This window comes from Trifolium pratense, linkage group LG2 (assembly GCF_020283565.1).
Source record: "Trifolium pratense cultivar HEN17-A07 linkage group LG2, ARS_RC_1.1, whole genome shotgun sequence".
NCBI lineage: Eukaryota > Viridiplantae > Streptophyta > Magnoliopsida > Fabales > Fabaceae > Trifolium > Trifolium pratense.
The window spans coordinates 72768673-72783540 of NC_060060.1; the positions used below are offsets into that span (position 1 = coordinate 72768673).

General features: G+C 34.4%; 1 protein-coding gene and 1 pseudogene across 1 annotated transcript; one reads left to right on the top strand and one right to left on the bottom strand.

Annotated features, from left to right (window-relative positions):
- Positions 1-5875: 5875 nt before the first annotated feature.
- Positions 5876-8333, bottom strand: LOC123905389 (annotated as a pseudogene).
- A 954-nt stretch (positions 8334-9287) lies between these two features.
- On the top strand, positions 9288-10229 carry LOC123905390 (uncharacterized mitochondrial protein AtMg00810-like). The gene has a single exon (XM_045954991.1). The coding sequence runs from the start codon at positions 9288-9290 to the stop codon at positions 10227-10229; it is 942 nt and encodes a 313-aa protein (XP_045810947.1).
- Positions 10230-14868: the final 4639 nt, after the last annotated feature.

The window sequence follows — 14868 nt, forward strand, 5'->3', positions numbered from 1 at the left end:
ATCGTTTAACAAGTCTGAACATGTTGATGTCCACCCCATTGAATATGGCATTCAAGGCTTTTGAATTTCCCAGAGCTAGGTCATCCTCGTCTTTGGAATAGTCTTTATTAGGCTTGATTTCACCTGTTAGCTTTCCATCCTTATCAATGACCATAGGGGGTTCCCATCCATTTTCTACAGCTTTCCATGTTCTGCTATCAATGGATTTAAGAAACACCATCATCTTAGCTTTCCAGTAGTCATAGTTCTCAGGCCCAGTTAGCAATGGTGGTTTAGAAACCGTTCCTCCTTCCTTGTCCATCTCACCAGAATTTTCCGTCCCTGAAGCTCACCCTGAGTTTCGAGCAGGGTGCCTGCTCTGATGCCAATTGAAATTCTGGCACACTAGTATTAAGATGTTGTACTCAACGCTCCACCACTATAGTACACTTTTAATGCGTGAATCAATGATCCAACATCCAACAGCGCATACACAAGGAATAATAAACTAAACAAAACTGAAAGTAAATTAACACAGTAATTTGTTAACCCAGTTCAGCATAAGCCTACTCTGGGGGATACCAATCCAGGAGAGAATCCACTATGATAGTATTAGTTTGAAGCCCTCAATAAACCTCCCGTTTATGACTTCTCACCTAATCACCACCCGTGCTATATCCTACCTAAGACACACCTAGGTATGAGAACCTCCGCTCACCTCCTCTTGACCACAGCCACTGTGATCGAACAATTCTAGATTCAATAGGTGAAGACACACTTCATAAAACACACACCAATTCCGTACTTCAAAGCTTAGGAATGGCTCACACACACTATCTCCTTGCTTAGAAGCTCCAGAGATATTACAATGCGAAAACACACAGTTCCTAGTCTAGTGGGAAATCAACACAAGACTTAGAACACAATAAACACAATACTAAAACCTAAACTCACGCTTTGTAAGACTCAATTCTGGTTTCAGTGATTTGAACAATGGAGTCAGCCTTCTTTAAATAACCTTCACGAGCTCAGGCTAGGTCTTCAATTTAGGCTTCAATGGCTCAGCATGATTAATGGTTCCTTTCAAGAAATAATCTTTAATTCAAATGTTTTGTTTCCTTAACTTGAAGATCTGATTAACAAGCAACACTTGATCACGAGATCCATTAATAATTATGCGTGACAACGCTCCTTATCACAAACGACCATTTATTGTGGATTCCATAAATAGAACTTAGGCGCGAGATCTCAACATACACAGGCCCGGCCTACTGGATGTGGTATCCAATGTTGAAGCATTGTACCGAACATCTTGCTTATACTGGATGGTGGAAGCGCGTAGTTCCACATCAAGAGGACTCACATGTTTTAGCAAAATGAGGCCAACCATACAACGCCAACAGTTAGTAACTCTATTCAGTTACAGTTTTAGAAGAATCACAAATTTTAGACGCTTAACTTTCAAGCAGTGACCAGTCTATCTTAACAAGTTCTGTGGAAAAACCTTACCAGTGAGCCTATCATAAGAACCAATCCTTATCCTTAAGATAGTTAAAGGTGGCGTGCAACTGTAAGATCAAATTCACAAGAGCATTCCGACAGTTGTTAGAGGTGAGAGAAGTAAGAGGTAGTAAGCGAAAGAGCAGTTCAAAGGAAATAGATAGGAGAAAACGCCGGATAAGATGAAACAAAATATGACAATGTCCGGAAATTAGTAAACGAAAGCCGTAATGGCGCATTCGGAAAATGTTAGTAAGTAGTCGAATCAGAGTGCGCAGCCGAGAAGTGGTTGAGAATGTAGTCGGCATATTGATTTGTAGGTCAACAACTCTTTGAGAGAGGAAATTTTATTCCAAGGAATTGAAAGTGGAGGACCGTAAAATGAATAAATATCGTATGACGAGTAAGCTATGCCTACTTTCGCATTTAAAACTTGAATTGTTGGTAACAGAGTACCCATGAAAGCAGAGATTGCGTTGTGAAACTAGTTAGACTGAAAAGTTTGACGCGGTGATCTAATAAGATTAAATATTCTCCGGTGTTGAATTCAAGAGTGCAGGAAAAGGGAATATTGCGCCATGATCGCTTGTATTGAGGAGAATAACTGAAAGAACTAATATAAGACAAGGGCAAACCTAAAAGTTGTACTACGGGATGAGATTATGAGATCGATGTCATGAAATGAATAAGTACGATTTTCAGAATTAATATAAGCAAGTGATAATGTATGGAAGGATGATGACTCGTAACCTATTGAACGACAAATTGTGATAGGTTAAGAGACGAAGTCTAGAATTAGGTTAAGAATACAGACAATGTACTTGGTGATGAATAAAGAAGTTCTTGAATTTCGCGGACGAAATTCTTTTAAGGGGGTTAGATTGTAACATCTCAACTTTAATTAATAAAAGAATATTAATTAGTAATTATTTAAGACTAATTGGAGATAAGTAAGTGAAAAAGAATAATTAGAGTGATTTATCTTGACCAATGAGAAGAAGACATGGTGACAAGTGGGGACCTCACTTTCATTATAAGCCACAAGACTACAAAGTGGCCAAACCATTCATTTTTTCACTTCCTGAAATAACAAAAAATCAGTAAGTAATGTTATCTCTTCTCTCCTCTCTCACGACAACAACAACACAACAACACCACTAACCTTTTCTTAGCCCTTTAATGGAACTTCCAAGCTATTTCTATTCACAAGTTCATGATACAAACATCATGACCCAAGTGAGAACTCAAGATTTCTCTCTACTTCACTCTTTTTCTTTCCCGACGCTCTCTCACCCATTTTGCATCTCAAACCCTTTGTTGTTCAAGAAAGCTTTGCATGTGTTAATCAATAGCACCCAAGGAATAAGGTGAGGAACAGAACCACCATTAATGGTGGAGGAGGTTAGGACGAACTGGACAAGGCCAGAATCAGAACTTGGAATTGGAGTTAGAAGGGATTCATGACCAGGGGCGGATCCACCACCCGGCATGCCCTGGCACGTGCCCGGGCTCGGCACCCAATTTTTTTTTTTTAGGGTTGTTACTTTAATCTGAAAATTCGAATGTTTGAGTAAGAATTAATAAAATTTAAGTGTATATTCATAATCCTCATGAAATTCTGAGCAAAATGGTATATTTAATTGTCCAATTTGGTGCTAGAATTGAAAAATTCGATTTATGATTTTGGTTGTTTTGGAGGTTGAAGATGATGAACAGTAGATTAAAGGGTTGTTTTAATATATATTTATATATATTAATGAAGCCTTATTTAGACACAAGCGTGCATACTAGCTCAGTGCCTGAGAGATGAATTGGTCACACGGGAGGCCTGTGTTCAATTCCCAACTTCCTATCATTTTTCAAAACTTTATGTTTATTTTGGTTTTGTTTTCTTTATTTTTTTACATATATATTATCAAAATTACCCTTTATTTCATTTAAGTTAATTTTATGTTATTTTCTTTATTTAACATATCTAAAAATCACAAAAAATCTTTATAAAAAATACTAAAAATATCAATTTTGTTTCCCTTTTTATATATGGTAAAAATAGTAAACAAATGTATTATTATTGTTTTTATTTGATTTTAATTTTTTACCTCATGCTTAAGTATAACCCAAAATACCAAAAAAATATTATTCTTTTGTGTTAATCTCAAATATGTAAAATATGTTGTAATTATACTTTCTTTTATATGTAGGATTGTGGGGAATTTATGACTTTTACTTATATAATTATTATGATTCAAATATTTAGATGAAATTCTTAAAATTAATTACTTTTATTATAATTTAAGTATGGAGAATGTTAACTTGTGCCCTTAAGGCACATATTAAGGAAGCAAAAATAGAAATTATTAAATGCTAATTTGTGCATTTTGACTTTTGAAGCATTAAATTTCTTGTATCATTAAATGATGAATTTCTATTTTGGTATATCTTAACATGTGCCCCCTAGGGCACATGTTAACAAGACCCACCCTTTAAGTATATAAATAATATATATTATTAGTTTAAAACCATCTGATCGATCCGAAAACCTTAAACCAATAAATATTTGTGCATTTGTGGTTAAAATTGTGCCCGGGCTTAACACCATTTCTGGCTCCGCCACTGTTCATGACCACCAAGGTATTTGGTAAGAAGTTTTCTGCAGAAATTCGTAATGACATACCTCCAGTAATTGAGTCATATATGTCAAACCGTAACTTGGTTTTGATTGGTATTTACATGTCTGGAAAGCTGACGAAATTACCTTCGTTATGGTGTCAAATTCGTGGAATTTGACTGAGAATTGAGATCTGGAGACCAGTTTGAAGTTGAGGGTCTGATATGGAAATTATGCGGAAAATCCTGTTTACCGGTTTAAACTGCTTTTGCTGCAAATTCTGCATTTTGGCTAGTTCCAGAAATATCGGTTGTATTGTTCGAGCGTCAACTCAGGTGGGTTCCCTTAGAGCCTTAAACTCTAGTTAGTTTAGCTCCATTAGTTTCCCCAAAATTTAATGTTTCCCGATTCAGTTATGTACACTCTTGTCGATATTCTAGATAAATCGATATGGGGCGTTATAGGTCGGGTTTAGGGTCGATATTTGGGTTAATTTTAGTGTTTGTAGTCGTTCAGAGTCTGTAGTTTCAAAAGTACTTTGTAACCAAAATACAATCTATCGATCGTATCAAAATGCATTTTTTTTCTGGATAATATATGTCGATACTTTTTCTTTTAGAAATAAAAGTAAAAGAAAGAAGCAATCACTTGATTTACTTCTTCTGAGTGGCGCTATAATAGATGTTGAAGTTAAAATAAAAATGGAATCTACATTTGATTGCACATCAATTCACGGGCTCCACTATTATCAGCTACATTTAAATAAGTTTGAGGTTCAATTCCTACGGGATGCACGGCAATAAAAACCCCCTAAAGTTCATTTGTGTTCAAGAATTCGTATTTTAAACTGTCAAAAGTTCATCCTTCGCAACTCTATGAAACAAGCCTTTTATTTAGTAGGTAATATCGATGAAGCTACTTCGAAGGCTGTGAACTTACAAAATTAGAAATGGAAAACAAATTCAAGAAATGACTTTAAATCTTTGTGTACTAACCCCTAATCGAATTGTTTGGGATTCAGAAGTGAAGGAATCTACATATGGTCTTTTTTTCTTAGGTGCCCATTTTGTATGGGCTTTTAGTTTAATGTTTCTATTCAGCGGGCGTGGTTATTGATAAACCAACATAGTCGTTAAGAAATAAAATCTAACCGGAGCCATTCTATTAATGTTATTACTCAACAAGAGGAAGAAATTAGAAATCAGTGTTGTCAACAAAGATGCAAGGATAATCCAGACAAACGCAACATTAACAGTAACAGAGGCATTTCACCAATGTTTTACAAACAGTATGACTTAGAGATAATCCCAAACCAAATGCAGCCAATTAGAAATTTGGAATTTCATTACGAAAGGGGGAAATTTTGATCTTTGACCAGATCCACTAGTCTATCTGAAAAATAAAAACAATGAAGAGATAGGCAATAAAGTATTCGAACAATCATGAACCAGAAATGTAATGCAATACATGCAAGCAACTTGCAAAATCGAAGTGCAGGCAAGGAGAAATCACCAGGGTTTGTCATTCTCAAAGGGGATTGCGGCTCAAGAAGCCGAATTTCATTTTTCGACTGATACAGACAGGTTCAGAATTTAAACAAATAGGTATAAAACATTGAGCTTTTAGTTTTTGGTTCGATTTTGAGTAAAGTTTTTTTTTTCAACAACCCTACTTATAGAAAGTCTATCATCATTGATTACAGTTCTCTATAACAGGTTTTGAAAGCTGGCAAAACTACACCACAAACATAGAATGTTGCAAGAATTGCTTTCATTCAAAATCTCTATGTACATCTTTCTATCCAAAAAAAATTCTATTACAGTTGTTTCTGTAACTGAGGGGGCAGCAAAAGGGACAAAAGCAGGCATGTCCTTCTTGCAAGATCTTAAAACAATAACCCCAACAAATCTCGAAGTGTCTTTAAATTTGAAGTTATTACTACCCGCTTTGTGTGTTTGTGAAATAATTTACTCCAGTGTTTTGCAAAACACCTTGAAAAGTCAAGCATCACTACCTTTAGGATGACAAAAATTGGTGTTAATGATGTCAAAGTTAATTTCAACTGAACCACCAACGAAGAATAGGACATAAGTCGACTAAGTTTCATTAACGAGACATTTCTCTATTGCTTCATCCCAAAGCTCAAGAGTAATTTCCCAGTTTCCTTCTTCATAGTTCACATCAACGAAAATGTCATATATATCTTTCTCAGCAACCAAACCATGTGTTCTCATCTCCTCAAACAGCTTCCTAGCTTCCACATATTTCTTCCTCTTATAGAAACCTCTTATAAGAGCGTTATATGTAGCAGTGGTGACATTAAAATATTGTACGTGTTGCTGTCAGGCATCACTCCTCGAGCGTGCATAGCCTTCTAAATCTCGGTAGATGCACGCATGTTATTTCTAATGCAGTACTGCTTCATAAGAGAATTGAATGTTGTAGCGTTTGGCATTACACCTTTCTCAAACATCCACTTGGTTAACCTTTCACCATCTTCCAATATCCCTGACATGAAAAACCCATTCATTAGCACATTGAATGTAACAATTGTAGGTTGAAGTCCTTTATCAAGCATAATGCGCAGCAACCAGTGAGCCTTGGCCATTTCCCCCATCTTACAATATGCATCCATGAGTGTAGTGTATGTAATAGTGTCAGGATAACCCTGCCAGGTCCATTTCATCCATAATTTTAACTGCTTGTGCTATATTTCCTATCTTACAAAGACCATTTACGATCGTGTTATACGTGCAGACATTCGGTCGAAGTCCCTTTCTAGACATTTCATGAAGAAGCTCATTCGCTACATCAATCTCTCCGTTCTTACAAAGGCCGTCAACCAACGCAGTATAAGTGACAACATTTGGAATCAGACCCTTCTGAACCATCTGGGGTGAACGGCGAAAGCCTCTTTCATTTCACCAGCCTTGCAATACCCGACATCAATAAGTGCAGTATAAGTAACTTCATCCGGTTTGAACCCTTTAACAAACATTTCATTAAACATTTCATGCGCTTCAGCAATCTTTCCACTCTTACAAATCCCGTGAATCACAGAAGTATACGTCACAAAATCAGGAACTATTTTCTTATGTTTCATTTCATTGAACAGTTTGCACGCAGCCAAAAAATCTCCAGACTTGCAAAAACCGCTATTGAGAGTCGTATACACTACAATAATGTTATTGTAAATGTATTCATTAGGTTTCGACCCTTTTCTCTTCAATTCATCCACAAGCTTCAAAACCTTATCTAGCTCCCCAAATTTACAATAGCCACTAACAACAACACCATAACTTACAACATCAGGAAAATCTCCTCTATGCTCCATTTGTACAAGCAAGTTGTGTGCTTCTTTCACCTTACCCAATTGAAAAAGACAATGAAGAACAATATTATACGAGACGGTATTCCAACAAACACCCAATTCAGGAAATTCCTCAAACACCTTAACTGCAATCTTTTTTTTTTTTGGTACATCCTTAGCTGCAATCTTAATCCCCTCAAAATTGCAAGACAGCTTAGACAGAAACAAATTACAAGAATCTACAGAAACAACAAGACCATACCCTAACAACTTATGAAAAAGTTTCTCAGCTTCTAAAACAAAGCCAGTTTCAACAAGCACTTGGAAGTAGACATCAAAAACAACAGGATGTGAACCCCAATCTTTATAAGTATAAATTAACCTCTCAGTAAAAAGCTCAAAATATTTCAAAACATCCAAACGCGGCCTAGCCCAGAACTCATAAACAAGTCTTTTAGCAGTTCCAACGTCGTTTGAAGCAACAGCTATATGAACAACAATGCAAAGCGATTCCAAAGTAGGGTGAAGAAGTTGTTGTTCATGTGAACGTGATTTTGCCCAGTTGAAGAAATTTAATGCAAGTTTGTAATCGTTTTTAATGTTGATGAGAACCCAGGTGAGATGACTTGGTTTGAAGCGAGATTCGTAAGGTTTGAGAACACGACGAAGAGGTTCAAGACGGCGTCGTTTGATGGTTGTGGTGACGTGGCGGATGAGGTGAGTGTCTGTGACGACGGAAGGGTTTCGTGGAGAGTAGTCGGGAAAAGGGCGGGGAGTTGTTGAGAAATTGGCGTCGATGGTGTGTGGAGATCGGAGAAGATGATTGATATTGTTCTTCTCTTCATGTGTTGTTGTGTAGAAGATGAAGGACCCACAATTAGGATCCTCGGCTGCCAATTTGCCTGCAGCTGCATCATTTTGGGCCTCTTGATTCATCCAATGGTCGACATATATGATAGAAATTAAGATTAAAAATATGGGTAAAGTATTTTAGCCATCGTCTTTCCTTTCGGTATTACCACCGCCATAATTAATTTCCTTTATTTTATTCTTCACAAACACCATTTTTGCAGCATAATAGAAAATCATGTTTTTTTCATTTTAATTTTGTTAAACACTCACAATTATTTTTCAATTCATTTTCTATACAACGATTGTTAAGAATTCATGGCCTCTTCAACCTCAACTTTATATCTTCTAATGTTATTGTTATCAGTAATAGTAATGTCCTCGGCGACCAAAAATACTTATATACTGTAGTTCATATGAAACACAACAACCACAATGCATTATGTGCTCTTCCATTCTCCAATCTTCTTCTGATTCTATTTTTTATTTTGATTCTGATTCACTATTTTATTGTTAAATATGCTTGGATCTCAACCCCAAAAGTTAGCTCAAAGGGTGAGGTTGCCCTCACATATTTATACACTTCACATCCCGGGAACCTAAGCAATGTGGGACTTCAAACAATCTCCAACAACACAACAACATATTCAACAACATATTCAACACCCACCCTCACGCCTAGCGTGGTCCTGGGTCAAATGCCCACATTGCAGTCCTTAACCCGGCTCTGATACCATGTTAAAACTATTCAAAAAGGAGGCTAGGGTTTTCCATTACAATAAACCAAAAAGTCATATAGAATAATAGATACAATAGAGTATATAAACTAGTAATTATGAAAGACTAAACTACCCTTACAATAATAATATAATTATTATCTAACAAGAATGTTTTTCTCAAGAATGTTTGCAATGTACTTGGTATGAGAAGTTTTCTACTGTGATTAGATCTCTTGGATTCTGCTCTAGTGATCACGATTCAGCTTTATTTGTTAGGACAACTTATCATGGTCGTATTATACTCTCTTTATATGTTGATGATATGATTATTACAGGTGATGATGTTGATGGAATTAATGAGTTGAAATTACAGTTAGCTAAAAGATTTGAGATGAAGGATTTAGGCCCTCTTCGCTGCTTCTTAGGGATTGAAGTTGCTTATTCTCCTAAGGGCTATCTCTTATCTCAATCCAAGTACATTGCAAACATTCTTGAGCAAGCTCGTCTCTCTGATACTCGAGCAGTAGATAGTCCTTTAGAGTTGAATGTGAAATATGTTCCCTCTGATGGGATTCCTCTACCGGATCCTACTTTGTACCGTACTTTGGTTGGAAGCTTGGTATACCTTACTATTACTAGTCCTGATATTGCTCATGCAGTGCATGTCGTTAGTCAGTTTGTTGTTTCTCCCACTACAATACATTGGGCAGCCGTGCTTCGTATTCTCCGTTATCTTCGGGGAACTCAATTTCAGAGTCTTTTGTTTCCGTCATCCTCTTCCTTAGAGTTACGTGCTTACTCTGATGCTGATTGGGCTGGTAATCCTACTGACCGTAAGTCTACCACAGGCTTTTGTATTTTTCTTGGAGATTCTCTCATCTCTTGGAAGAGTAAGAAACAAGACATCGTTTCCCGCTCTTCTACAGAAGCTGAGTATCGTGCTATGGCATCTACCACTACTGAAATAGTTTGGTTGCGTTGGTTACTTTGTGATATGGGTGTGCCTCTTTATGAACCAACCCCTATGTACTGTGATAACAAGAGTGCCATTCAAATTGCGCACAACTCTGTCTTTCATGAACGTACCAAACACATTGAGATTGATTGTCACTTCACACGTCACCATCTTCAACATGGTACCATTACTTTGCCGTTTATTTCTTCCTCCTTGCAGATTGCTGATTTGTTCACGAAGACGCATTCTACTAAGCGTTTTCGTTTCTTAATTGACAAACTCTTGATGCTTCATGTTAACACATCGTGAGTTTGAGGGGAGATGTTAGATAATAATTATATTATTATTGTAAGGGTAGTTTAGTCTTTCATAATTACTAGTTTATCTACTCTATTGTATCTATTATTCTATATGACTTTTTGGTTTATTGTAATGGAAAACCCTAGCCTCCTTTTTGAATAGTTTTACATTTATAACTATACTAACTCCTATAATGGCTTCGCCGTTAATGAACAAGATCAAAAACTGGGTAGTTCTGATTCAGCACAATCAATCAATTGGGATTTTTTTTTGAAGCACAATCAAAAAAGATATTAAACGCATTATTAATATCATATACAACAACAATACATCACTTCTCTATGATATTAAACTTCAACAACAACAAATTTGTTATTGAGTCGAGGGCAATTTGCGTTTTTGATATATGATGACAGTACCATCCGGATATGATCGTTAAGCTAAGCGCTGGGTATAACATAGATTTAGCATAACAATAAATAATAGCGCGTATTCTGTTTGGCTTGGCAAGCGTAACAGTTTAATTACATGCATCAGGATTAATATGTATTAATAGGGACCTAGATGCTAGATTAAATCAAGGGTCAGGATCCAGCAGCAGGCGCCGCAGCAGAGGTCGCCGCTGCTGAGGATTCGGATCATATCGAAAAACCCATCACCATGATGTTAGTGATAGATAGTGTTTGGCCTTCATTAAGCACTTATCCTTCATTAAAGAGACTCTCCCTTTGCCCTCACATAATGCTTTAGCCGGTAAGTCATTCAAAAGGGCCTAAAAAGGGCACATTTCTACTTGTTCAGACAGTTAGACGTACAAAAGACAAAATTAAGGAAATGAAGTAAATTAGTTCTATTAACTTGGCTAATAAGCAAAATTTATTAAGTAAAACTATTACTAAAATGACGTATATTTTAGAAGTGTCAGTTGCTCATACTTTTGCTATGGTTGCAAATTTTTGAGTTAGTTTCCATAGATTTAATTTAATTTTTTTATTATAATGAAATGCATTAATTTTGTTTTGGTAAAAAAAAATGAAAAAAAGGGATGAAGTATTATATAAATGGAAAATCGTTAGAGATGATATTACAATTTATTTTAATATTCCACGTGGAAGTATACTATTGGCGAGTAAGATTTTGTCCAAACTATTACCATTATCCATTGGGTGCTTCCGGCGTGAGACCATAAAATTAGTCTCACTAATGAGGTCAATTTAATTGCCCAATAGAATTCTAAGTGATGTCACATCAGCTCTACGATGTAATGAAAGTTTATGGTAAGTCTTTTTAATAAAAGTTTTACTTATTGCACGCTCCTTCTTTTAGTTGAAATTATTTTAATAATTAAAACTTATTTTATTTAGATTTAAATCATATAACTAATATCCAACTTTTAATTTGTCTTTTTAAAATCCAAATTTTCTCATTATTTGTGTTCTCCATTCTTCATGTGTTCATCATTCACCATCCAGATCATCCATTTTCATTGAACAACAACAACCTTAACATTAAATTTTCTGGAAATTACTACCACTATTCTAGATATGCGATTTTTCTCCAAACGCATTCTAGATCTTCATTCCTTTGATGTATGGATAATTGCAAAAGCAAATCCCAGATCTGTAGCCCCAAACGCGAGTGAACTCAACTATTTGGTTTCTTCTCCAATTGTGAAAAGTAAAAAATATCTATGTTTAAATTTGTCATCCAAGTGTAACCAAAAAAAATTTGTCATACAAAATCGATTCTAGATTCAAAATATAATTGAAGTTTTAATTTGGAGTTCTGCGTTTACTGGAATCGAGACTGGTACTGCGGGTCTGAAACCGGGTCGGTGTGACCCGGCTGAAGGTTGGAGATGATGCTTAATTTAATATATTAACGCTATCTTTATAAATATTACATGATGCGAGGATAAAAACAAAAAGTTCCGATGTCGTAGCGGTTGGTGTGTCTTGCCCTTGCAAAGCAGTGGTGGGTTCACTTCAAATTGGAATCATTTTGCGAATTATAATTTTTTAAACAGCGTTGATAAAAGTACAGCGAAAAATTAAAATGGAAACTATGGCACAAGCATGATTCGAACAGAGAACGCATAGTTACAAATCACCAACACTTGCCAACTTGCATGTAAATGTTTCTTGTTTAATTAAGCACTCGATACATACATATTTCTGTTTAATTGTGTTGCAATCATCCCTACAGAGATTAAAATTAATTGAATATATTATTAGGGTTTTGTTTGAGAAAAAAATAAATAATGCTCCTAGAAATTTAAAAAATGCTTATAAAAAAGATAAAGAAAGATCTTAAGAAGGTTATATATTTAGGGTGTAGAATTTAAAAATTTAACATCATGTTTGTGATATTATTAATAATTTAATATATTGAACCCAATGATTATACTCTGATTCAACTGAAATACTATTACCCCTAATCTTTTTTTGAGGGTTATATTCTAATTCAACTGAAGCACTGTTAACCCTAGTCTTTGACTGAGGGTTATATTCTGGTTGAAGCTAATGAATTAAAAATCATATAAAGAAAGTAAAGTTTAAAAATAAAGTAAGATTATACTCTGATTCAACTGAAGCATTATTTATTAACCTTATACTTTGACGGAATATTATACTCCGATCCAGTTGAAACACTATTAACCTTAGTCTTTGACTGAGGGTTAAACTTCGATTGAAGTTAATGAATTAAAAAAATTATATAAATAAAGTAAAATTTAAAAATAATGTAAGATTATATTCCGGTTTAATAGAAACAATATTAACCCTAGACTTTGACGGAATATTATACTCAGGTTCAAATTGTAGCATTGTTAACCCTAATCTTTGACTGAGGGTTAAACTTCGACTGAAGTTAATGAATTAAAAAATATATATACAAATAAAGTAAATTTTAAAAATAAAGTAAGATTATACCCCCGGGTCAATTGAAGCTTTATTAACCCTATACTTTGACGAAATATTATACTCCGGTTCAAATTGAAGCACTATTAACCTTAGTCTTTGACTGAGGGTTAAATTTTGACTAAAGTTAATGAATTAAAAAAATTATATAAATAAAGTAAATTTAAAAATAAACTAAGATTATACTCCAGTTCAACTGAAGGACTATTAACCCTATACTTTGACGAAATATTATACTCCAGTTTAATTGAATCACTATTAACCCTAGTTTTTGACTGAAGGTTAAACTTCGACTGAAGTTAATGAATTAAAAATAATTATATAAATAAATAAAAAAATTTAAAAAAATGTAAGATTATATTCCGGTTTGACTGATGGTTATAATTCGGCTGAAACTGGACGTATTTAAAATCCACAATAAACATGTTAAAATCTCTAATTTGATGGTATTTAGTGTCATTTTCGATTTTAATTCTCTATATTTCATTTTTTAAATAAATAAATAAATTCAAATATTGATTAGTAAATGAATGCTCATATTCCAAATACTAATGTCCACTACCTGTGTGGGTTGACGGGGTTCCCAACGTACTATATGTGATAGAGAGAAAGTAAAATAAGTTGTTGTGCATTAATAGTTCCCAAAAAATATTGTACGAAAGAAAAACATAAAATTTATATTTAAAAATAAATAAATAAACAATTTTTGGTAAGAAAGTTAAAAATATATCGATTATATTTATAATAAAAATAAAATATACTATTAGAAACTACTTCTAAAATATGTACAAAATTAAAAATATTATTTTTATTCATTTTAATTTATTTTAATTTATCTATATTTCATATTCAATATTTAGGTTGTATGTAATTAAATTTAAATAAAATATTTAAAAAATTATTAAGAACAAATTGGTACAAATAGAAAATCAAACTAAAATTAGTAGTTATATTTTGTATTCTCATTTTATATTATGGTAAAGACCAATAACTTTTGCAATTTGTTTGAAAAGAAAAAACAGTTAGAACATTATAAAAAATAAGGGAGAAAAAAACTGTGAAAAGAAAAGCTAAAATAACCATCAACAGGCTTTGGCAGGGATAGAACACACCATCCTGCCAATATGAAACGAAACACGCCACCAAATGGACTATATAGCGCTTTACAATTTGTGACGGAGGCCTACATATGTATATATATATATTTGTCAAACATAAATTGTTTTTGGAGCCTAAAGCTAGGGCTTGGGCCGCTTTATCCTTGGGCCGGCCCTGCAGATCGTAATAACATTCTCATCGAAACCTAGTTTTAATAACGAAAAAGTCATGAAGTTTGTCTAAACCTAGTCTCATTTTACCCGTTCAATATCACCTAATTGGATTAACAAACAAATGAGAAAAAGAATTTGGAACATTGAACTCGAAATGTATATACAGTCTCAAACCTAATTTTAACGAAAGGGCATGAAGTTTGTCTAAACCTACCGATTTTATGAAAGATTTCGAATTTCATCAATCTGACCGTTGAATATCACCTAATTGGACTAACAAACAAATGAGAAAAAAAATTTTGATCTTCGGGTTCCAAATGTATAGACTGGTTGTAATAACAGTCTCACCAGATACCTAGTTATAATGAAAGGGTCATAAAGCTGGACTAAAACTACCTATTCCGACTGAAGATTTCGAATTTTATCAATTCGATCGTTCAATATCACCTAATTAGACTA